Source organism: Littorina saxatilis, linkage group LG2 (genome assembly GCF_037325665.1).
Source record: "Littorina saxatilis isolate snail1 linkage group LG2, US_GU_Lsax_2.0, whole genome shotgun sequence".
Classification (NCBI taxonomy): domain Eukaryota; kingdom Metazoa; phylum Mollusca; class Gastropoda; order Littorinimorpha; family Littorinidae; genus Littorina; species Littorina saxatilis.
In genome coordinates, this window is record NC_090246.1 from 72585280 (window position 1) to 72608010 (window position 22731).

The window sequence follows — 22731 nt, forward strand, 5'->3', positions numbered from 1 at the left end:
AAGTTACACTTATGATTCAACCAGGAGGAAGGTTGGTCAAAATTAAGCTATACGCTTAACACAGACTGAGTGAGAGATTGAGCAGAAGGATTAGTAGAATGAGAAAAGAGGCAAGAGTTAGAGGTTGTGTACATGGACGTTTAGCTGTGTAATTAGTGAATCCATTGTCACAATCGCAAGTACTATCTGCATAATTAACAACATTTACTCGATCACACCAGCAGTCGTGGCAGTATTCCGCCATAGCACTAAGATTATGACCATGAATGTCTTGACATCAGAGGCTGACGAAAGATAGAGCAAGAAGTGCAATGGAAAGCAGAAGAGACAATAAAAGTCAGAGAAAAAGAAACAATAAGAAAGAAGAGAGAGGGAGGAAACAAGAACAGAGAATTCAAACACACAAAGTGAGGGAGCAAGGACAGAAAAAAACAATCAAAACTTGACTAAATATAAAAAGCACAGAGGTGCAGAGAGATGAAACTCACCACAAATCTTCTGTTGTTAGTGTTGTCCTGTGTGAGAGGCTTCATGACACGCACGTAGCCAGTGGTTGGGTTGATCCAGAAGTACTCCAGGCCAGCAATGCTTTGAGCTGTACCCCCCAGGCTGTACTCAAGAGCATCCTGCACAGTAAACGCAACTTTGTAAACTTTCCATTTAGCGCTCAAGGTGATAAACAATGTTTCAATGTTTTAACACTCCATGTAAGTTTGCAAAAAATCTTTCTTCTTGTTCTTTTTTTTTTTGCAGCTACGTTCTTCTTCTTCTTCTTCAGCGTTCCAGAATTGTCTGGTTACGTGTGAACTCGTTTGCCCATTTTGGGTCCCCCATACTATACTCTGAGAGCATAGTCAGCTTCACTCCGCTTTCGTTGAGTAGGCATGCTGGGTATTTTCGTGTTTCCATAACCCACCGAACTCTGACATAGATTACAGGATCTTTTCCGTGCGCACTTGGTCTTGTGCTTGCGTGTACACACGAAGGGGGTTAAGTCACTAGCAGGTCTGCACATAAGTTGACCTGGGAGATCGGAAAAATCTCCACTCTTAACCCACCAGGCGGCAGCGACCGGGATTCGAACTCACGACCTCCCGATTAGGAGGCCGACGTCTTACCACTACGCCACTGCGCCCGTCTGTTCATCTTCAGCTTCTGAGTTTCCTTCAAAATATGTCTTTCTTCTCTTGCCCTCCCCATGCAGTCAACACTGTAAAAGGGGCGAATTAAGGGACAGGAAGATGGGTTAACTTTAAACATTTGACTCCGCCAAAGGAGTCATGTCAACTAATCTAAAAAATCTCAATTCCCACCAGACTGCTCTTCCGAGCAAGTCAAATGGATCCATTGTGAAACGACAAACATAGTTGTTCATCAACAAACAAACAAACAACTGAAATCTAAAACAGACTGTTAATGTTCCCAAATCAAGAATACAAAAACCATGAAGAAGGCAGCGACAAGCTGTCAAAATACTGATTAAGAATGTACCAAACCTGGTTACTGTTGTGTTCTCTTTTTGTTGAAAAACAATGCAGGTAAGTTTAAGGAATGTGTAATCATAGAAATCATGAAACATTCACTAGAACTCCCATCAATCTATCTTAAAAATGAACGACCAAGACATACAACAGACAATACTAATGATGGGGGATCAGTTATCTCTTCCAAAAGTCAACGTTCAAGTGAATAATTAATTTTTTTACATAATTCAACGTTCATTAAACTAATCGTTTTTGTGCGTGTGTTTTTTTTAAAAACAAAACGTCTGACCAACAAATTATGTAAATGAAACTTCAGAAACAGAACTTAACAAATACAGGCAATATGCACACACAAAATCACAACTGTACAAAAAAGACAAACTTACGCCATCAGGATCAGAAGCAGTGACATTTGCGATGTTTGTGGACACAAGAGTCAACTCCTGGATGGTGACCTCAACGTCCTGAACATTGGGAGCACTTGGGTTCCTGTTCACCGTGATTATCACCGTACTGGTCGCACGCGTCAGAGGACGAAGGGTGTCGTATGCCACAAGTGCCAGCTGAATAAATGAGTGGGGTACATGAATGCAAGAAGAAACAGAAAAAAACATTCTACTGTGAATTAATATTAAACAAAAATGTGTTCATTTCACATCCTGACACATTTAGGAGCTGTTACGGTTCAGTTAAATGAAGCAGGATTATCACTAGTTTGATACTACAGTAGAAATCTGTTTGGGGTGAAGTTTGTGACAGTAAAAGGCACACTGAACACACAAAAAACATGTACATACTACACACATGAGCAAACATTGTGAGTCATGCACATGCCTACCAACATGACAATGATAGCAGATGGCTTCACAAGTGCTGTCACTGCTCAATAATTGTTACTATTATTCCTGAACAGTCATCATTCACTGAGGGATGAGGGAGGACAGCCTTCAAATCTATGGGAAACAAAAACTGACCTCATATCTGGTCTCAATGTCGGTGTCTCGAAGATCATTCCTCACAGAAACACGAGCGGTTGCGTTATCAACAGCAAAGTAGTATGGAGCACGGAGGTTGCCAATAACCTCAAACATGACCTGACCCTGAAAGAAAGACACTTGCTATGTAAATAATTGGTGATAAAAATAACTCCCCATTCCCCTCCCTCCTCCCATCACCACTCACAACATGTGAAGCTTTATGGCAAAAGGACTGTTCTTAACATTAATCAGACAAAAGACCTGGGTTTTTTTTAATGAAAAACATCTTAAAAGCAAGGACACTCTGATGCATGCAATCCCCATCAAAATGAACAAACTGTTTCATCAACATCGCCTCAAGAACACCGGTGTAGAAAACTCCTTACACTTGATCACAGGATGAGAGTCAAAATTGGGACAATAAGTATTCCAAATGTAGTCCCTTTTACTTGTACTCTGGAGAAGACGCCATCATTCGTCTCCCTGTCCTGGCTGACAATACAGATCAACAAGAAGAAGCAGAACTTGTACATTTTAAAAGCCAGCTCGTACTTAAATCTACACTAACCTGCAAATCGTCATCACGTGCAGTGACACTGGTAAAAACGGCGCTGTTCTGGGAAGCTCCTTCGTCGATAGACCAGCTATACGTGGTAGTGGGGCTGTTGTTCAGGTAGAATATGGGTGGCTGGTCTGTACCCAAAGTAAACTGGACGGTTGTTGTGCATGTCTTTGCTGTGGGACGGCCTTGGTCAGACGCTGATACTGTGAACTGTAGACAATGTTGAGCAGACAGCTTTTCTTTATTTTCCATTGACATGGTGGAAGTTTTGAGAAATACGAAGGTTTAAGTGAAGGAATGACAGCAGTAAATTGGGCACACAACTGATTTAAAAAAAAAGGAAACATGGCCTTCTCTGATACAGCCAAACAAACTAAAACAAGAAGCAGTCATTAAGGGGGCACAACTTGTGTGCTACCCTGTCACATCTACTGTCCTGCCTGTATTATTACAGGCAGGCTGGGTGTGTCAAAGAAAATGTTCCATTTTAATGTAATATTTCCATAGACAGTAAAGTGTTATTGTTATTGACAGAACCTGAAAGTCCTCATCCATTTTATTTGTGTATCCTGCCCATCACTGAGCCTTAATGGTTCCCTCTCCATGCTTGTCTCCTCTGTTGCAACTCATTTCAGACGTCAAAAACATTTGCATCTATCGTGCTTCATAGCAGTCATTGTTGATTTTATCTGTATGAAATAACATCAAAGTAAGACTGTGACTGTAGTAATAACTCACAGTGAAAACAGTGTTTGGTGCCAGGTTTCGCAGTGATTTTCTCAGGATGATATCACCGGTATCTGCAGCAATGAAAAACTGGTCTATGTCCTCTTGGTCAGCCTGAGCAAAGCTGTAGCGAGGTGAGTTCTGCACACAAAGCACAATAATACATGTATATATATGATAAAACCACTATGTGGAGAACCACAAAAACCAACAAAATAAAATACATGACTTCGATAACAATCGACTGCTAGTGAGTAATTTATTTGATAACAATTAACTGCTTATGAGTAAATTATTCAAAAGCAAATGACTACTATTTATGAACCCTTTCTGTGACAGTAAGATGAAGCTGAATGCCAGAAAAGTCTGTGAATAATGCCTGATGGGATAACCACTCGGAACAAACACTACATGGCACTGCTTACAATGTTGCAATGTCATAATCACAATGAGTATGAAACACACAGAAACACTGAAATAAAGCCACTAGTTCAGTCTTTCTACAAACAAAACACACACCACATTTCATGACGAGTTATTGTAATGCCTTACATGTCCCTTTTTTAAAACTTACCTGTTGAATAAAAATAAAAAATCGCAGTAATTTTAAAAACCTTGGATCATACACACTATGACAGCCCCTTGTACCATGTCGGCAAACAGGTTTTTAAAAAACATAAAAGAAAAAAATATGACACAGGACATTGGTGCCACATTTACCCTTTCAGGATCGGTGGCAGTGACCTTGCCCACAACAGCTCCAGGCAAAGCCTGAAGGTCCAGGGTCTGTACAATGGAAGGCGGGTTACACGTAGGTGCGTTGGGGTTGCGGTCAAACGTGATGGTCAGTGTGCTCGTAGCCTGGTTTGTAGGGTAGAATGTGTCGTAGGCAATGAACTTCAGCTGTGACAGATTGAGAGAAAGCACAGGTTAGTGTCTTGGGTTAAATCACCTATACAATCCACTTTGTGAGATGAAACAAAAGTAAATAAGACTAAAAACTAAGTCAAATCGCAAGCAGATAGACTGCTAACATTCAAACTTTCGACTCTCGCCGTCTTGATGCTGAGGTGTCAACACCTTACCGAGCTCAGTTTTTTGGTTTGCTCTTCTTCTTCTTCTTCTGCGTTCGTGGGCTGAAACTCCCATGTACACTCGTGTTTTTTGCACAATGGAATTTTACGTGTATGACCGTTTTTTACCCCGCCATTTAGGCAGCCATACGCCGTTTTTGGAGGAAGCATGCTGGGTATTTTCGTGTTTCTATAACCCACCGAACTCTGACATGGATTACAGGATCTTTTTCGTGCGCACATGGTCTTGTGCTTGCGTGTACACACGGGGGTGTTCGGACACCGAGGAGAGTCTGCACACAAAGTTGACTCTGAGAAATAAATCTCTCGCCGAATGTGGGGACGAACTCACGCTGACAGCGGCCAACTGGATACAAATCCAGCGCGCTACCGACTGAGCTACATCCTCGCCCTTTTTGGTTTGCTCAATCCAATGTTCCATAAAGTAAAATTTCTTGTGCTTTGATTCTTTAAAAAAATAGTACTAACAAGAATAAAGATTTAACAATAAAGATATTAATCTCCCTGCCAAGAATAAGGACAAGGGAAACATAAACACTACTTTCACTGACCTCGTACGACTCCAGCAGCAAGCTGTCGGCCTGCAGGGAGTTGTTCATTGTGACGGCACCACTGACGCGATCCACGACAAAGTAGGACAACGCTGGGTAGTTACCTACCAGCTCGTAGTTGATTTGTTGCTGCAAGGATAAAGAAAACATAACATTGTCACAATACTGGAATAACAACAGCTTACTAGGCCACATAATGTCAATGAATGAGCACTACTGAAGACAGTGAAATCTGAAGAACATTTTGTTTGCTGCTCAGGTTACTTTTAAGTTGCGCAGCCTGCATGATGCCAACTCAGGGCCACGCAAAACAACACGTCATGCTTGACAGCTGTACTTGTTATGGCTACTTGAAGCTCCTGGTCATAATCTCTACTTTTGCACAAAAAGATTGCATTTGTTACCGTTAAAACCCAAACAAACTATCACCAAAGCTCAAAATAGAAACTAACCGCCAGGTCTGCATCTGTGGCTGTGACAGTGTAAACCACTGTGCTGACTGCTGTGGATCTCTGAACTGGCTGTACGAAGGGAAGATTCTGGAAAATGGGATCAGCCTTGTCGCGAACAATGTTCACAGTCAGTCTTGCGGTGTCGGTCAGCTCGTTCACAGTTCTCTGGTCACGCACTTGCAGGTTGAGCTGAAGAATTGAGAAAAAAACACCAGTTATTTTGCTTCACAGATAAACTGAAATGAGAAGAAAGATTCAAAATTAATCCTGGATAAAATAATTTATCAAGACTGAGTCCTGGCTGACTGACTACAGGTGACGGAGACAAAACTGTCTCAGATTCATTTAAAATGGAACCCAATTTGCATAAAACGGATTTTGATAGTGTTTGACCACAATAGGAATTCAAACATATCAATGTATTTTTTTTTATGTGATTAGCTTACACATACACAGATTTAACAAAGAACAAACATCAAAGAAACACAAATTCACCAGGACATCCAACATATATAAAACATGAGCCCTAAAACAGACTCCAAGAGTTTCCATATCACTGACCAGATCCAAGTCCTGAATGGTACCAATCAAAGAGCGAGCCAGGCTGACGTAACCAGTGAAAGGGTCGATGCTGTAGAGGTCCGCACGCACACTGGGCAAAATTCTGAACACTGGGGTGTCCTGCAAAACAACAAATCGCTTAATATTAACAACTGCAACTCTTCTTTCAAGATGCATGTACCGTATTCAATACAGGCATGGGGTGTGAGTAGGGGTGGGGGAGAGGAAATACAATGGATCAATCAATCAATCAATCAATCATACACTCAACAGCATAGCAAAGCAAAAGAGCCTGCATCAGATAAACTATCTTTCCGGTTGTTGACGCTGTTACGTGCTGTGCATAACCCTTTATGGGCTCCATAGGACATTTAAATAGCACCACATCCACTGGGTCAAAATCAAGGAGCTACACCATGTCTGGAAAACTCTGAATGGCTCCAAAGCCAGGCAGGTATATATATATACATATGTAAGTATTTAAGTGGACACATCGGTAACCAGGTTAGATTTTTTCTTTTTCAATATTTCGGCAAACTGCCTTCTTCAGGATGTTATTAATGAAAGTATGGAATGACCTATGTATAAAAGTATGTATAAAATGCGCAATTCAACCAAAACTTTCAATTAGACAAAAACAAACGTACCCCATCAGCATCTGTAGCTGAGATGCCAGTGAAGAAAGTAGTGCCTGGTACCAGTGACTCTGGGATAGTGACTACGTAGTTTGTACTGTTCAGCAAAGGTGCGTTCAAGTTCCGTGTCATGGGAATTTGAACTTGAGCGGTATCGCGCCTGTCTGGGTAGGCCGAGTCGTACACAATAAGTGTCAGCTACAGAAAAAATAAATCAAGACATTAACTCTTAGTAATATATATTTTAACATAAAAACAAGTCGTGTGGACAGCCTACGAATGTAAGTTAAATAAAACCTGATCTAACAGAGGTATGGGCATGTGTGTGTGTGTGTGTGTGTGTGTGTGTGTGTGTGTGTGTGTGTGTGTGTGTGTGTGTGTGTGTGTGTGTGTGTGTGTGCGTGTGTGCGTGCTTGTGTGTGTGTGTATGCAAGGTTATAAATGTATAATGGAATGTTAAAGGAAGCCAGATTGAATCATTTGCATAACTTAAATGATTCTCCTTTTAGAATGTGGGAGGCTGCTAGAAACAGAGAGAGAGAGAGAGAGAGAGAGAGAGAGAGAGAGAGAGAGAGAGAGAGAGAGAGAGAGAGAGAGAGAGAGAGAGAGAGAGAGAGAGAGAGAGAGAGAGAGAGAGAGAGAGAGAGAGAGAAAACCATTTAACTTGTGTGTGTTTGTGTATGCGTGTTTCAGCCTGCCTATCAGCATGACGATCTCTGTGTGACCACATGCTCCTAACTTGCTTGTGTCCAAAAATATTTAAATGTTAATTATTACATTGTTCTATATATTTTGTTGTTCATACCAAAGACCCTCTCAGTAACCTACCAAGTAGCTGGTAGTCTGGTCTCGGCGAAGGTAGACACCGTCACGTACAATGACGTCGGCCACAGCTGTGTTTGGCTGTGTGGGTCGTGCAGGTCCCAGAGTGAAGAAAGCAGGAGCTGTGCTGTTGCCCACCACTTCAAACACCAGTTGTCCCTGGAATCACACACACAACATTTGAACACAGGGCTGAGACGTCAGCTCAAATAACAGTCAAGCACATAGAAGGGCGCTCACAACACCCACGTAAACAAACACACACACACACACACACATAAAAGTACACACACAAACGCACACACACAGATATATACACACACACAGGAAACTCAGCAATACGAACCCTGAGGTCCCGGTCAGTAGCTTGAACAACAGTGACGCTGGAGCTTGTGCTGGCATCCTCACGCACACTGGGGGCATTGTAGACTTCCTGCGAGAACTCTGGGTCGAAAGTGTTTCTCTGGATGTTGACGGTCACTGTGGCAACAGCCTCGCGGGCATCAGGTTGACGCTGGTCTGAAGCTCGTACATTCAGCTGGATGAAGGAAAAATTAGATTTATACTACACATCTTCTTAATGACACTGAGGGTTAAGACTCCCAAGAAAAGGGGAGAAAAAATTAGGAAATGCACTTCACTAGCAGACAGTATACTATGCCTGTATTTATAAGACTGGGAATGAAATCAAAACATTACTTCCAACGATGAAAAGGATAATTTCCATATTCTGTGTAGAAAGACAATGTCATCGTGGACACAGAAGTATCTCAAATAAACCCGTAAAACGAATGCAGACAAACAAACAAAAATACACAAGAGTTGGTTGTTGTCTTTTTGTGTACCGCAAGCAGAGCGAGAACATGGCCAAGTATGTAAAATGCATAAAATAAAATGTATGCAGACAAAAGACCCACCACAAAGGAGTTGACAGTAGTTCCCAGCAGTGACTGCGTCAAAGTGACGTTGCCTCTTTCAGGATGCAAAAAGAATGCTGACGTGGCAGGACTGGAGCTTGTAATTCTGTACGCAATGATATCCTGTAGACACAAATGTGAAAACAAATTTCAAGAATATGAATGACATGTGTATGTCACTGAATGTTCAACAGAGAGAGTAAGTGTGTGAATGTAAGAGCTTGGGGCGATGGAAAGCTTATAGGAGTAGATGGTTTGAAACAGTCAGCAATAAAGTACTAAAAAAAATGAAAGCATTAAACAAAGACTGGAGGTAAGAAAATGTAAAATTTCTAAAGTAAATTTTGATTTAATTAATATACTTACCAACTCACATAGATAGCAATAACTTCGTTTGGTTGCTAAGACATTGAAGCACTCTTACATGGTAACATGGGGAGATAACTCTAAAACAAAAACCACCTGCCATATAAGGCATGATCCGTGGTAGTTATCTCCCCTACCGGTGCCCGCGCATGCGCAGGTCGTATACCGGTAATACTCATTCCGTTCTGAAACCCATATCCCTTTATACAAACTGCGGGGATGGCTGGGAGGGAATTCAATATGTGAGTTGGTAAGTATATTAATTAAATCAAAATTTACTTTAGAAATTTTACATTAAATTACATATTCTTACTCAACTCACATAGATAGCAGATTGCTAATCTAGGTGGTGGGTAAAATTTACTCACAATTAACATATCGCCAGTATCTGGCCTGCAGCTACAATAGCTGACGGACCGAAAGTTCTGTACTGCCGGGAACCAGATATGTCCCGTAGCTAAACATATAAAAGGCATCTTCTGATATCTAGTAGATGTGAACTATAATAGCGGGTACTTAAAATATCCCGCAGCTAGAAGCTCATGACTACGTTCTTGCACGTTCAATGAGCTGCATTTAAGACTTATGTAAGTCTCTAAGACTTGAAAACAGGTAAAGAAGAGGCCCACACTCTGACTTCTTGAGTCCGTGCTGCCTGAAGAGGGAGGACTGACTGCCCCCCCCCCTTTTCTTGCCACCACTGTAGGCCTGCCTAATCAATGTGGCAGACCATCTAGCTAAGGTTGACTTCACTAAGTCATTGCCTCTACAAGAGTTGATGGAAATAAACAAAAGCCTTTGTTCTAATGATCTAAACAGATCCGTGCGAGTTAGAAATATATTTAAAACTCGAAATGTTCAATAGGCTAAAATCGAAAATTTTTAATTAAATTTTCATTTGATTAATATACTTACCCGAGTCACATATTTAGCATTGACGCAGTCGATAGCTAAGGTGTCTGAAACGCTATCCCGCCTATAGTCTAAGGGAAGCAACCCAAGCTAAAAAAGTAGCAAGCTTGCTACCCTGGGTTGCCTCCCGTAGCGTATCACGCCACAGATCTCGTACCTGGTACGAGACACCCTCATTCGACTTCTAGAATACAAAGAAACTAAAAGCGGGGAAGGTGGGAGGGAATTACCTATGTGACTCGGGTAAGTATATTAATCAAATGAAAATTTAATTAAAAATTTTCGATTAAATTACATATTCTTACTCCGAGTCACATATTTAGCAGATAACTCCAACAAGGTGGTGGGTAAGATCAACAAGAAGAGCAAACGCTCGATCGAGTCACTTTCGCAGTTCTGAATATTATATGAGGCATCAGATGGACAGGAAGAAATTGCTATTCACAACACAATGAGTCACGTTCACATAAAATTTGAGCCCGGTCACTTTTATAGTTTCCGAGAAAAGCCCAACGTTAAGTTGTGTGTTGCCGAACAGAAAAGGCTAGTTATCTCCCTTGTTTTTCTGATAACGTTCGTAAAAGGCTACAGATGTAAATACTTTGATGTAAAGAATAATCCTACAAAGTTTCAATCACATCCGATGAACTTTGTCAAAGATATAAAATGTCTAATTTTTCCTTTGACGCTGACCTGTGACCTTGAAAAAGGTCAAAGGTCAACGAAACCATCGTTAAAGTGTAGAGGTCATTGGAGGTCACGACTAAACAAAATATGAGCCCGATCGCTTTGATAGTTTCCGAGAAAAGTCCAACGTTAAGGTGGTGTCTACGGACGGACGGCCGGACGGCCGGCCGGACGGCCGGACAGACTAACACTGACCGATTACATAGAGTCACATTTTCTCAAGTGACTCAAAAAGTTCAAACTCACTCTAAAGTTCTGGAGAGACAAAAACCAGCTGCCGCCAAGGAAGGAATGGGCCGAGACCCATCCTGACAGAGGGCAGCAATGTCTGCAGAACCTGATAAGACAAAATCCTAGCGCCAGAAGCTGTGCGCAGGACATCATCCAAACCTCATACTCATAGGCCAAAAAGGCCAAGGAGGAGGCCCAGGCCCTGGAAAAGAGCTCGGGCCGAGCCGAGGGAAAGATAGCATAAAGCTATGACAAGGCGGAGGGAAAGAAAATCCCTTGCCAAGAAACTGGCCCACTGCCAAAAGTCAGGAAAGGATCCCGTGAGAAAGAAACCACTGACTCACTCTAAACCCTTGCCAGGAACTGGCCCACTGCCAAAGGACAGAAACGGACCGAGAACCACCCTGATTGACAGCCGAGATGTCTCTCAGGCAAGAAATGCGAAAGACAACATCAGAGAGCCAGTAAGCTGTGCCCAGCACTTCTTCCAATCTTCTGAACCGTAAAACAGTCCGGAAAAGGACCCCAGTCTTGGATAAACCCGACCAAGTAGAGGGAAGGACAAGCTGCCCCCCCCCCTTAAATTGGAAGGAAATGCTAATGGCCTGGAAAAGATCCGTGCGTAAGGTTGCCGGCTAAGCCCTGAAAAGGACCGACCCTCACGGAGACCATAAGGCAAACATGCCAAAGTAAGAAAACTTTGGGATGGAGTGAGGCCCAAAAGGCCCTTGAGAGAACAGTCAGCTCCAGAAGAGTGACCAAACTCCAAACTGGAAAGAGAGAGACGCCTGAGTCCAACTCAATGAGCAAAACTCAAGGAAGACGGTCACCAGTCGTCCCCTGCCCATCCCTGCGAAAGCAGAGAGAGGGGTAAAAATGAGGACGAAGCGACCTAAGGTAGTGCGTAAGCACCGGAAATGCGGACCCGCAGTGGCCAAATCCTAATGTGACCGGAGACCGGAAACAAAATGACACAAGCCAGCGTGTTCGCAGAGCAGACTGCTTGTAGGTAATTGAAAATGAATCAAAAAACCCGAAACAGAAAGAACGAGGCTGGTAAGAAAGACGGAAAACCGTGAAGCGAACCAGCCGTCAGACTCCCGAGACCAGAGTTCTCAGGAGAAAAAAGTAATAGTCATAGTTGCAAGTGAAAAAGGGGTGACCAGGCCGGAAGCCCAACCCAGCAGAAATCGTCCCAACTCACATCCTGCAAGCATGATGGAGCAGAGGAAGAGACGAAATCCGCAGTCACAAGAACCAAATTGCCAAAGTCGCAACACGACAGGCAGGAGACTATAACACAGGCTAAGGCCGAGAGCCTTGCTGCCCGTAGGCCGGCCATTGCACCAAAGTACCCAAAGTACACAGGCACAATAAGAAACCAAAAGTTTCGGCCGCCGAAAAAGATGCTGGCCTAGAGGCCAGCACCGAGAAAACTGGAACATTAGCTAGACCTCTGCCCAAAAAGGGGAGGAGTAGCCAAAAAACCTGAGAAAAAGTGACAAGCCAAGAATGACTTCTCAAACATGCATTGCCCAGACAATGCACCCTCAGGAAAATCTGAATGTTACTTCCGAGGCCAACTCAAGTGAACCTTAAGTTTGGACGAAACACCAGAACGCGTCTGATCGCTAGAGAAAGACAAAGTCAGACTCGGCGAAAGACAAACCTGGACCAAGTCCAGAAGCTCGTGGCAAAGAGAAAACGGGGAAGCCCAAAGGCAGAAACCCCCCTTTAAACGGAAATCGACCTCTCAGCACCCATACGCTGGGAAAAAGAAAGAATGTCGAAGCCCGAAGCCACAAGCACAAGGAAAGCAACAACCACCACCGCCAACGGATGAAATGGCTGTTGCTCCAGCCGAGGCTAAAACCCCGAAGCCCTAAGGCCAGCTGTTGTTTCAAAAACCCAGCGTACCTATGACGGCTGTGAAAGAAACAATCTCACCTGAGCTGAGGACTTAGGCCGCTTAGGCTGAGTCCGCTTAGGTATAGCCTGCTTAGGAGCGGCCTGCTTTTGCTGCTTTCGGATTGAAGCTCAAAAGAAGGGAACCGCTGATCTCTGTTGGTCTCAATCCCCTGCTTCTGGCATGAGAGGCCAGGCTGCCGGAGAGAGACCGTCCACCAAGGATGACGATCTGAGAATGTTCCTTGTCGACTCCTCAGAAAACCGGGAGTGGGCAAGAAACAAGTCCCTTCTGCACGAGACCGCATGGAAATAGTGCAGAGAGGACAGCCTCATCTGTGCCTCGTTCACCCTTGTAAGTGTGGAGAGGAGTGAGACACTTCCTCCGCGTCCTGCTCTTTACTAAGGGTAAAGGGCGCCAAGGAATCTGCCAGAGCGCGAGAAAGCGCCCGCAGGAGAGTCTCGGAAATGGAACTGAGTTCCAAAAGTTGTCAGCCCCCCTTCCTCAGAGAATAGGAGATTCTGCCCATAGAACGGCAGAACCGAATCCTTCCTCAACGGCTTCGTAAGAAGCGAAAGAAGTTCCGGCGTGACCGGAAACGGTGCACGCGGACGGGGAAAGGCCAACAGGAGGCTTCGAGACGACCTTGGCCAAGGCAACTTCCTCTGATCCGCTAAGGGCACGAAGGAGGAAGCCTGCGCAGGAGCGGCAAGGTATTCCGATGCCAGCTCCGAAGCTGAACCCTGAGGAACCAGCAACGAAACCGACGCCGGAGGCAACCCCCTGTCAAAGAGGGGGGCTTGGCGAAAAGGCAAAAAAGGCGAAAAGCTACTAAGGGTGATTCTTCAAACCAGAAGTAGCTGCTTCCTCTTTGCCAACCTGAAGTCCTTCCTGTTGGCAATCGATTGTGCTCATTCCCTAACTGAGAGGAGGATGAGAGGAATCAAAAACCAAGGAAAGTGGGAGAGAGGAGCTAGCGGCCACCACCGGAGTGTGTGGATGCTGCTGTCCCAACAGAGGCAAGAAGCCTGTATGCCCATAGGGCAAGCCTTGTTCGAAATTCACCGGCGACCAAACGGAAGCAGCGGGAACTGAACCGGAAAATCCGGGAGGAGCCGGAAGTGAGGCAGCAACAGCAGCGCTATGCCAAAGCTGGCGCTGAGCCACCTACGAGCTGAAGCTCGGAACCCAAAGGTAGGCCGTAGGCCAGAACCGGAAGTGACAGTAACCTGTGCACTACCCGCTTGACCTACCTTCCTGCCAAGGCCGGAAGCGAAGCTGCCGGGAATGGCTGCCGTGCAAAGGGCAAAGCTCAAACCGGAAAGGGCCATGGGCTGCCCACACACCGATGAACTAACATTTCCAGCCGGAGCCGGAAGAGAAGCTGTCGCGGACGACTGCTTACGTATAGCGCAGCTCAAGCCGGATGGGATCATTATTTGTCCGCTTTCCAACGAGGCACTATTTCCGTGAACCGGAAGTGCAGCTGTCGCGTACGACTGCCGACGTAAGGAAAGGCTCGAACCGGACGTGACAGTAGCCTGTGCACTAACCAGTGAACCTACACTTCCGGCCGGAACCGGAAGAACAGCTGCTGCGGGCGACTGCTGCCGTAGGGCAAGGCTCGAACCGGACGTGACAGTAGTCTGTGCACTAGCCGGTGAACCTCTTACTTCCGGCCGGAGCCGGAAGCAGCTGTCGCGGACGACTGCTGACGTAAGTCGAAGCTCGAACCGGACGTGACAGTAGCCTGTGCACTAGCCAGTGAACCTCTTACTTCCGGCCGGAGCCGGAAGCAGCTGTCGCGGACGACTGCTGACGTAAGTCGAAGCTCGAACCGGACGTGACAGTAGCCTGTGCACTAGCCAGTGAACCTCTTACTTCCGGTCGGAGCCGGAAGCAGCTGTCTCGGACGACTGCTGACGTAAGTCGAAGCTCGAACCGGACGTGACAGTAGCCTGTGCACTAGCCAGTGAACCTCTTACTTCCGGCCGGAGCCGGAAGCAGCTGTCGCGGACGACTGCTGACGTAAGTCGAAGCTCGAACCGGACGTGACAGTAGCCTGTGCACTAGCCAGTGAACCTCTTACTTCCGGCCGGAGCCGGAAGCAGCTGTCGCGGACGACTGCTGACGTAAGTCGAAGCTCGAACCGGACGTGACAGCAGCCTGTGCACTAGCCGGTGAACCTCTTACTTCCGGCCGAAACTGGAAGCAGCTGTCGCGGACGACTGCTGACGTAAAGCGCAGCTCGAACCGGAGGGGACCATGGTCTGTCCGCAACCAGTGAGCCACTACTTCCGGGAACCGGAAGTGCAGCTGCCGAAGACGGCTGCTGCGAGCACATACCTTGTACTGGCCGCGTCCCCGAAGGGACACGCTCAGGTGCACTCCCGCAAGCGGAAGCCACTGAGGCCGGCCACGAAGGGAAGCTTGTCCCAGCGAGTGGAATCCAGAGACAACACGAGCGCCAGTAGACTGGGCCGACGCTCCGGAAACGCAAGTGAGCGACAAGGACCCGGGTAAAAAACGTCCGGAATCCGAAGCTGCCGTCGTCACCCTCGAAGCCACCAAGCAAGGGACGCCCGCCCCCAGAAGTACGGATCTCTGTAAGCAAAGAAGCAATAAGACTAGCCACCAGAGCGCTAGGCTCTGGTGTCAACAAAGGGGGAGAAACGGCCGCACAAGCGGCCGAAACTGACGTCTGAGAGACAGACGGAGTCTCTTCCGGCGCCGAAAAAGGCACAGAAAAGACCGAATTAGTCTTAGGATCAGAAACATGTACCATGGGGCTATTGGCATAAGACGAGGAAGCCCCCCCCTCCCGTCTTTTCTCACTAAACGCCCAGCCGGCGACGTGAGAAAGAAATCTACTGAAAAGTAACAAGTCTCGAGGACGTAGGCTTCAGCAGAACCGGAACTAGCACTAGCAAACAAGCCACAAAAGTAGCTACAAAAACATGCTACTGGCAAAATGTTCAAAGTCCGAGCACGGACCCAAACAGGCATACCAGTCTAACCGGAAGTGCAGCTGCCGAAAACGTAAGCTGACAAGAGGTAAACAAAGACTACTGAAAATTTAACTAAGTCCGGAACGGACCTAAAAATCAGCAGAATAATCAACTAGCAAAATAATAATAGCTTCGTAAGAAGCTAAATAACAGCCTACCAAGGTAGTTTACATTCCTAGAAAGGACGTAAACATCTCGATAGCACAACATGCTAGGATAAAGGACGACTACCAAAAGGCGGCCGCCGAATACAACTACTGTAGAATTCTAAGTCCAGAACGGATGAAGAATCCTAGTAGAAAATAAACTTAGCACTAGCGCAGTAGCCGCTAAAGCAGCTAAAACTAACAGCCTACCAAGATAGTAAAGCGACCGGGCACGGACGAAAAACTACTCAGTAGAAACACAGCGTGCTAGCAAAAAATGGCTCCAACTAGAGGCCAACAAAACAACTACTGTAAAATCGAAGTCCAGGGCGAACAAGAAATTCAGCAGAAAAATTATTTACTAGCAAGAAAAAGATACCTACAAGGCATCTAAAACTAACTTCCTACCGAGTAAGCTCACCGTCCGAGCACGGACGAAAACCACCTCAGTAGAAACACCACGTGCTAGCAAAAAAATGGCCACCAAAATGGCGACCAACGCAACTAGAAACCGCTGAAGAAACTTCTGAGTCCAGAGGACGTAAGCAATTTCCAGCAGAATCAAATACAATGTCAAAATAAAATAAGGAACAATCTCACCAACTGGAAACAGCTAGGAGAAGACGGGAGGCCGAGGCCGGAGGGTGTCAGGCTGACAAAACGAAACGGCCTCGGAGCATAGCGCAAAAAACGACCTTATCTCTCTGGCTGAAAGGAGTCGAATGAGGGTGTCTCGTACCAGGTACGAGATCTGTGGCGTGATACGCTACGGGAGGCAACCCAGGGTAGCAAGCTTGCTACTTTTTTAGCTTGGGTTGCTTCCCTTAGACTATAGGCGGGATAGCGTTTCAGACACCTTAGCTATCGACTGCGTCAATGCTAAATATGTGACTCGGAGTAAGAATATGTAATTTAATGGCTCTAACAGAGCCAAACTATTGCAAGTGGATTGAATTGTATTATCGGAGCTGGTTCCTCAGGTTTCTGATTATTTGCCAGAAATTTGAATTAAACCTAAGCGCTATAGATCAGTCTTTCTCCAAAGAGATGACTATAGCAAAACCAGATAGAAAATGCACCTATACTCCCACTTCTCTCAGAAGCTACTAGAGTAAGTATGACCGCTTCTCGTGTTTAGATTAATAAGGCTAATTTTGTCAAGGATTAAACAATCCGATCTCAAAAGCTCGAAAACTTGGAGCAAATCCCAAGTCGGGACTGGAGATTTGCTTTCAGCCAACCAAAGGGAGGCTCCTTTAGTCACGATGGCTATAACGAGCCCAAGTGAAAAATTTTTGCGACCTAGCTGTTTCAGTGCAACTGATATCGCGTAACGTCTTAAAACAGAGACGTGGGGAAAATTCAGAAAGCCAGAATAGGTGGTTCGCCACCTGCAATGAACGGAGAGAAATGGAGTTCTTTCCGTTAATATTACGCCATTTGTTCCAAGCCAGTCAATGTGACATGGAAACTAAGCCGCTGAACCCTTATGGGATCTCTAGACCAAATCCAGAGTTGAGGCAGAAGCCCCTGAGCGTCTCAATGATTCCCGTACAGTAGACACCCGTGTGGATCGAGTGTAAAAAACAGCGCCCTCTTGCCAGCTTTAAGGGCCTTAAGGGCTGGCAACCAATGAAAAATGGGCACATAATGTGCGACCGACAGGCCGCTCCGAGTAAAATCGAGAGTATATCCGGGAACGGTGAGACGAACATTTAGCAGAAGGAGATAGTACCGAGAGGCAAAAAACTTCTATCAGCGGCTTCTCCAAATTCACCAGAAGGAGTAGAAGCGCGTAGAGAGATAGAGCCCAGTCCGTGTGGACAAACTTGTTTGACTGACTTAGAGAGTCTGCCAAGACATAAAACCTCTCAGAGAGGTACTTCGCTGCTAATAAGATCTCGTGGTGGTAACACCACATCAAAATCTCGCATGCTCGATGTGTCAGCAATGGGGAGCGAGATGCCCCCCCCCCCCCTTTTGCTTATTAAGATAAAAAGGCCACTGAGGTGTTGCCTGATTGAATTAACACATGTTCTCCCCTGACAAGGGGAAACAATTCCACAAGAAACAGAAGAACTGCTTCGCTGATGGAGAGAGAATCAATGGAAAAGCCTTGCATGAGCAATGGTGTGAGAATCCAATGATTGGTTGTGTCTGAGAACCAGTCGAGAAAAGACACTAACATGATCCAGCTCTTTGTTTGATTGCTAAGAATCAACATAAAAAGTAGCCACTTACGATCTATTTGTGTACCAAAGGAGGAAGTAAACATCGGCACGATCTTTGTAAGTGACCCAAGAAAGGACCTCAAAAAGAGGTGGTCCTAATCCCCCTCCAGCCGCTGTGGGAGAACACAAAGGCTGAAAGCAGAGTGATGACAAGCACTAAGACTCCAGTTGACAGAACTGTCAATAGTAAGCATAACAACATGCTATTGTTTGCCCACTGAACCCCACGCTAAATTGCGGTGGGTATTTGGCAAAGCGCCATACCGGGAAGAAGATAAACAAACCCGACCTCTGAATCGCCCCGAGGGGATAAAGTGATGGGTATTTGGCAAAACGCCATGCTGAGAAGGCAAAAGGCAAAGCTGAGAACAGCCAGATTAGTGCTTTTCTAGATAAGAAAAGCCAGGCCTGCCGTGGGCTTTTATTTCGCTGTGAGTTTCTCTTTGTTAGAGAAGAGTCTGCGTGCACAGAAGAGGATTCGAAGAGAATCCTCAAGCAAGGAAGAGAATAAAGTCTCACCGACAGAACAAAACTGTCGGCCGAGGACTTCTTTCCGGTAAACAGCAAAGTTAAATCCTTTGTAATTGTGTCCCAACAGAACACAAAGGCATCCCGTGAGTACGTAACCGCACAAGGGAAAGAACGAATCAAAGACTTGTTCAAAGACGATAATAGAAAGAAGTGCGGCCACCATCTTTCACAGCCAGGAGATCATGATCTTGAAAAAAAGACAGTTTCTCCTTGCTATGAACATATGATCGTCAAACCCGGTGTAGCCGGGAGCGGTTCCGTAGTAAGAAGAAAAGAACAAACTAAGTTCTTAGGCTTGGTGTAACTGAGGCCTACGGATAGCGCTCAGCGAGTGATGCGTTACTTGCGCGGGTGACGCAAGCGAAAACAACGCCGCCTCGCTGCCCACAAGAAAGTGGAGGCAAAAAACTTCCACAAGTTCAAATGCCCCCGAGGGAGGATCTAAGAACTTAAAGTTCGAAAATTTCCTGAAATAAGGCTCAAATCAGCTGAATGTGACGCAAGCCACAGCAAACCTGAAGCAGGGGCCTCCCCATATGATGCCGTGAAAGGCAGAAGTGGGGCAAAACATCGTGTGAGAAAACTTTTATAAGTTGAAAAAGCCACGAAAGACTCTAAAACTTAAAGTTCGCAGATTGTTCCTGAGAAGGAGCAAAATCAGCCAAAGCTGATGGTGAAGTAACGGCACATGACTATGCTACTGCTACCCCTCAGGGAAACAGTGCATATTAACCTCTGCTGCCAGTGCCAAAACGATGGCAGCTTCCTGTTCAGTAATATCCCAATGATCGTTGAAAGGATGAGAACCGGAAACCAATCCCGGCAAGGCAACATCTGCCGAAACCGGAAAGGTTGGGGAAAACAAATATCCGGAAGCCAGACCTCCGCGAACGGATGTACCATCCACCTGCCTTGTGCCAGCCACAAAGCTGGGAGAGGAAGCGGATGCAGCCCGTGGAAAGGCAGAGGAAGCCGCAAAAGCGGAACCGGAAGCCAAAGACTGATGATTGCCGACTGCCAACACCAAAGTGTTAACGGCGGAAGGCAAAACCATCCTGCTACCGGAAGCGATAGCCGCCGAAGCCATCTTGTCTAATGGCAAGGCAAAGGAAGAAAGCAAAGGTCTGCCAGTGCTAGCTAGACGAAGCTTCCGGTTGGTGGTCACAGAATGATGAGCCACACGACCAGAAGCAGCAAGCCAGGGCTGAGCCTCTGCAGGAGCGTCCCCATGAGCCGATAACAGCGGAAGAGGAACATCGCTCTGATAAACTTTAGCAAGTTGATAAGCCACATCAGGTGACTCTAAAAACTTGAAGTTCTCAGCCCGTTTCTGATAAGAAACGAAATCAGCAAAAGCTGATGGAGGAGGAGCAGCGGAAGTGGTTGCCGCAAACACCCCTTCCGTGAAGCAGTGTGCAGTAACCTCTGCTGCCAAAGCCAACAAATGATGTAGCTTAGCCGGAAGTCGGCGAGAAGCTTCCTCATCTGCATCTGATGCTTCTTCCTCCATATCCTGTTCATCCCCAACAGAAGCATCATAACGATCATCTGAGGGATGTCCAGCGGAACCGGCATCCGGTAAGGCAACTTGAGCCGAAACCGGAAACGGTTGTGGAAAAAATTTCCGAAAACCGGAAATCCGTGGATGTGACCACCATCCGACTGCCCAATGCCAGCTGAAAGGCTGGGAAAGGAAGCGGATGTAGCCTGAGAAAGGCTAGCGGAAGCCGCAACAGCGGAACCGGAAGCCACAGGCTGATGAATGACTCCCGCCAACAGCGAAGTGCTAACGGCGGAAGTCAAACCTCTCCTGCCACCGGAAGCCACCCCGACCTTAACGGAGGGAGCGGAACCAGCAGAGGACTGCATAGCATGAGCATCGACCAGCCCCAACTTTTTATTTTTTATTTTTTTAAGTTGGAACCAGAAGATCCTGTAACCTGTCTACCGGAAGCCGCCCCGACCGAAACGGAGGGAGTGGAACCGGCAGACACATGCTCTTCACCTCCCATGCCCGGGTCCGTAGCGCCGGGATGGTTAGTGGAACAACCCTTACGATCGGTGTGCAATTCCGCCGAAACGGAAACCGACGTGAAAGGCTTGCGTACTTCGCCAAGAACACCCTGAGGTGCTGATGTCCTAGACTCAGACAAAAACTTGTCAAAAGATGAGTCCGACATATCCAACACCGTCGTTGGATCTGCGACCACGCCAGCGGACGTGACCGTCGCAGTCGGTTCAGAGCGAACCCGCGCAAGCGAGGGAACATTAGCAACACCCGAGGGAAGAGGCAGAGCAGCATGCTGGGCTATTTGCCTTTCCGACGAGATCAATTCATGCACCTCTGTTTTGAACGACGATAAAATCGCCAGCAAATCGGCTTTAGACAAAGAAGAATCTGCGCTAGGCGCTTGAACTTTCTTGGAAGATGCCGAAACAGACGAGGTAGGTTTGTCAATCGAAACCGAAAACGATTCATCATTCGCCGGGTTGAAAACAGAGACAGAAACGTTATCGCTCGGTGAAATTTTCTGAGTCCGAGACGGAGTGGTAGTAGCCACCTTAACTTTGGATTGAGTCGCTTTGCCTTACTGAGAACTGGGAGAGCAAGCCTGCCTGGTCGAACTCCAAGTTCTCTCTCTCTCCTTATCTTTCGGTTTGTCCGCCATTTGGATGACAAAATTGAACCAAAACATAAGATGCAAAACGTTCCAAACGGTTAAGAAAACGCGTCTCGATAATAAAAATGAAAGGTCTCACCCAATGCTTGGAGAAGAGAAGAGACAACAAAAGCGTTACCAAGGTTCGATGGTCTGTCACCGCCGTGAAGACCAACAGATAGAAATTGAAGACAGAGTCTTGCTCCGTGCGTTGAAGAAAAAGGAATGAGTATTACCGGTATACAGCCTGCGCATGCGCGGGGTACCGGTAGGGGAGATAACCACCACGGACCATGCCTTATATGGCAGGTGGTTTTTGTTTTAGAGTTATCTCCCCATGTTACCATGTAAGAGTGCTTCAATGTCTTAGCAACCAAACGAAGTTATTGCTATCTATGTGAGTTGAGTAAGAATATGTAATTTAATGACGGATAAATAAGCTTGAATAAAGTGAATACCCCATCAGCGTCTGTGGCAGACACGGTCTCAATGATCTCTCCCGGTGAGGTAGTGTCAGGAATGGTGACGGTGTAGCTGTTGAGGCCGAGAGGGAACTGGAAGACGGGTGCGTTCTCGTTGCGTGTGACAGTGATGTTGACTGTACAGGTCACAGACTGCACGGACACTGCAGAGCGCGTGGCCTTCACCAACAACTGTACAGGTAGGAAAAAAAGGAAGAATCCAAATGTTATCAATGGACTCACTGCAACATGGGTCAGTCACCTACAATATAAATCTGGCTGCATGAAGCAGGGAACAAACAAATAAAGAGCACTGCCACAGTGATAATGTGACACGCGTCTGACGAGAACAACACAAACACATTAATTCATGTTGCTCTTTGCCACATAAAGAAAGAATCAGATAGAAAATAGAGAATACTACATGGCTTGCTGTGAAGTACCAGATTTACAGTGGAAAAGCAGGTCTCTGGCAGTCTAGTACAACACAACCTCATTTACATGATACACACGTATGGTTTGAACAATATTGTTATCTCATGAGTGGTCTCTCTCACTTATGTAGGATAACAACATTTACGAAAAACATTTACTATCCAAGAAAATTCTTACACAAGTTACAGCTGCAGAACATCACTGACCTGATAGCTCCGGAGTTTGAACTGGTCAGTCTTCAAGTCTGTTGAGATACTGATGCGTCCAGCACTGGTCATTGAGAAGAAGTTCGTTCCTGGTGGAGAACCCACCACCTCATAGGAGACAGTCTGAAAAGTACAGAGCATCCAAAGTTACATGCTGAAGGTTGCCTTGA

The 22731-nt window shown here is 46.0% G+C and overlaps 1 protein-coding gene across 1 annotated transcript in view; it reads right to left on the reverse strand.

The window, feature by feature from the left end:
* The window catches only part of LOC138959676 (uncharacterized), a 204976-nt gene that overhangs the window by 84002 nt on the left and 98243 nt on the right, over positions 1–22731 (reverse strand). Inside the window, exons 98-112 of the mRNA XM_070331253.1 lie at positions 22562–22684; positions 21918–22112; positions 8782–8904; positions 8211–8402; positions 7871–8023; positions 7055–7240; positions 6408–6527; positions 5847–6035; positions 5395–5523; positions 4470–4652; positions 3762–3890; positions 3030–3233; positions 2459–2584; positions 1871–2047; positions 489–626 (exon numbers count right to left, since the gene is read on the reverse strand). Coding sequence (XP_070187354.1) covers positions 489–626; positions 1871–2047; positions 2459–2584; positions 3030–3233; positions 3762–3890; positions 4470–4652; positions 5395–5523; positions 5847–6035; positions 6408–6527; positions 7055–7240; positions 7871–8023; positions 8211–8402; positions 8782–8904; positions 21918–22112; positions 22562–22684 — 2367 coding nt within the window. The remainder of the gene's footprint in view (positions 1–488; positions 627–1870; positions 2048–2458; positions 2585–3029; positions 3234–3761; positions 3891–4469; positions 4653–5394; positions 5524–5846; positions 6036–6407; positions 6528–7054; positions 7241–7870; positions 8024–8210; positions 8403–8781; positions 8905–21917; positions 22113–22561; positions 22685–22731) is intronic.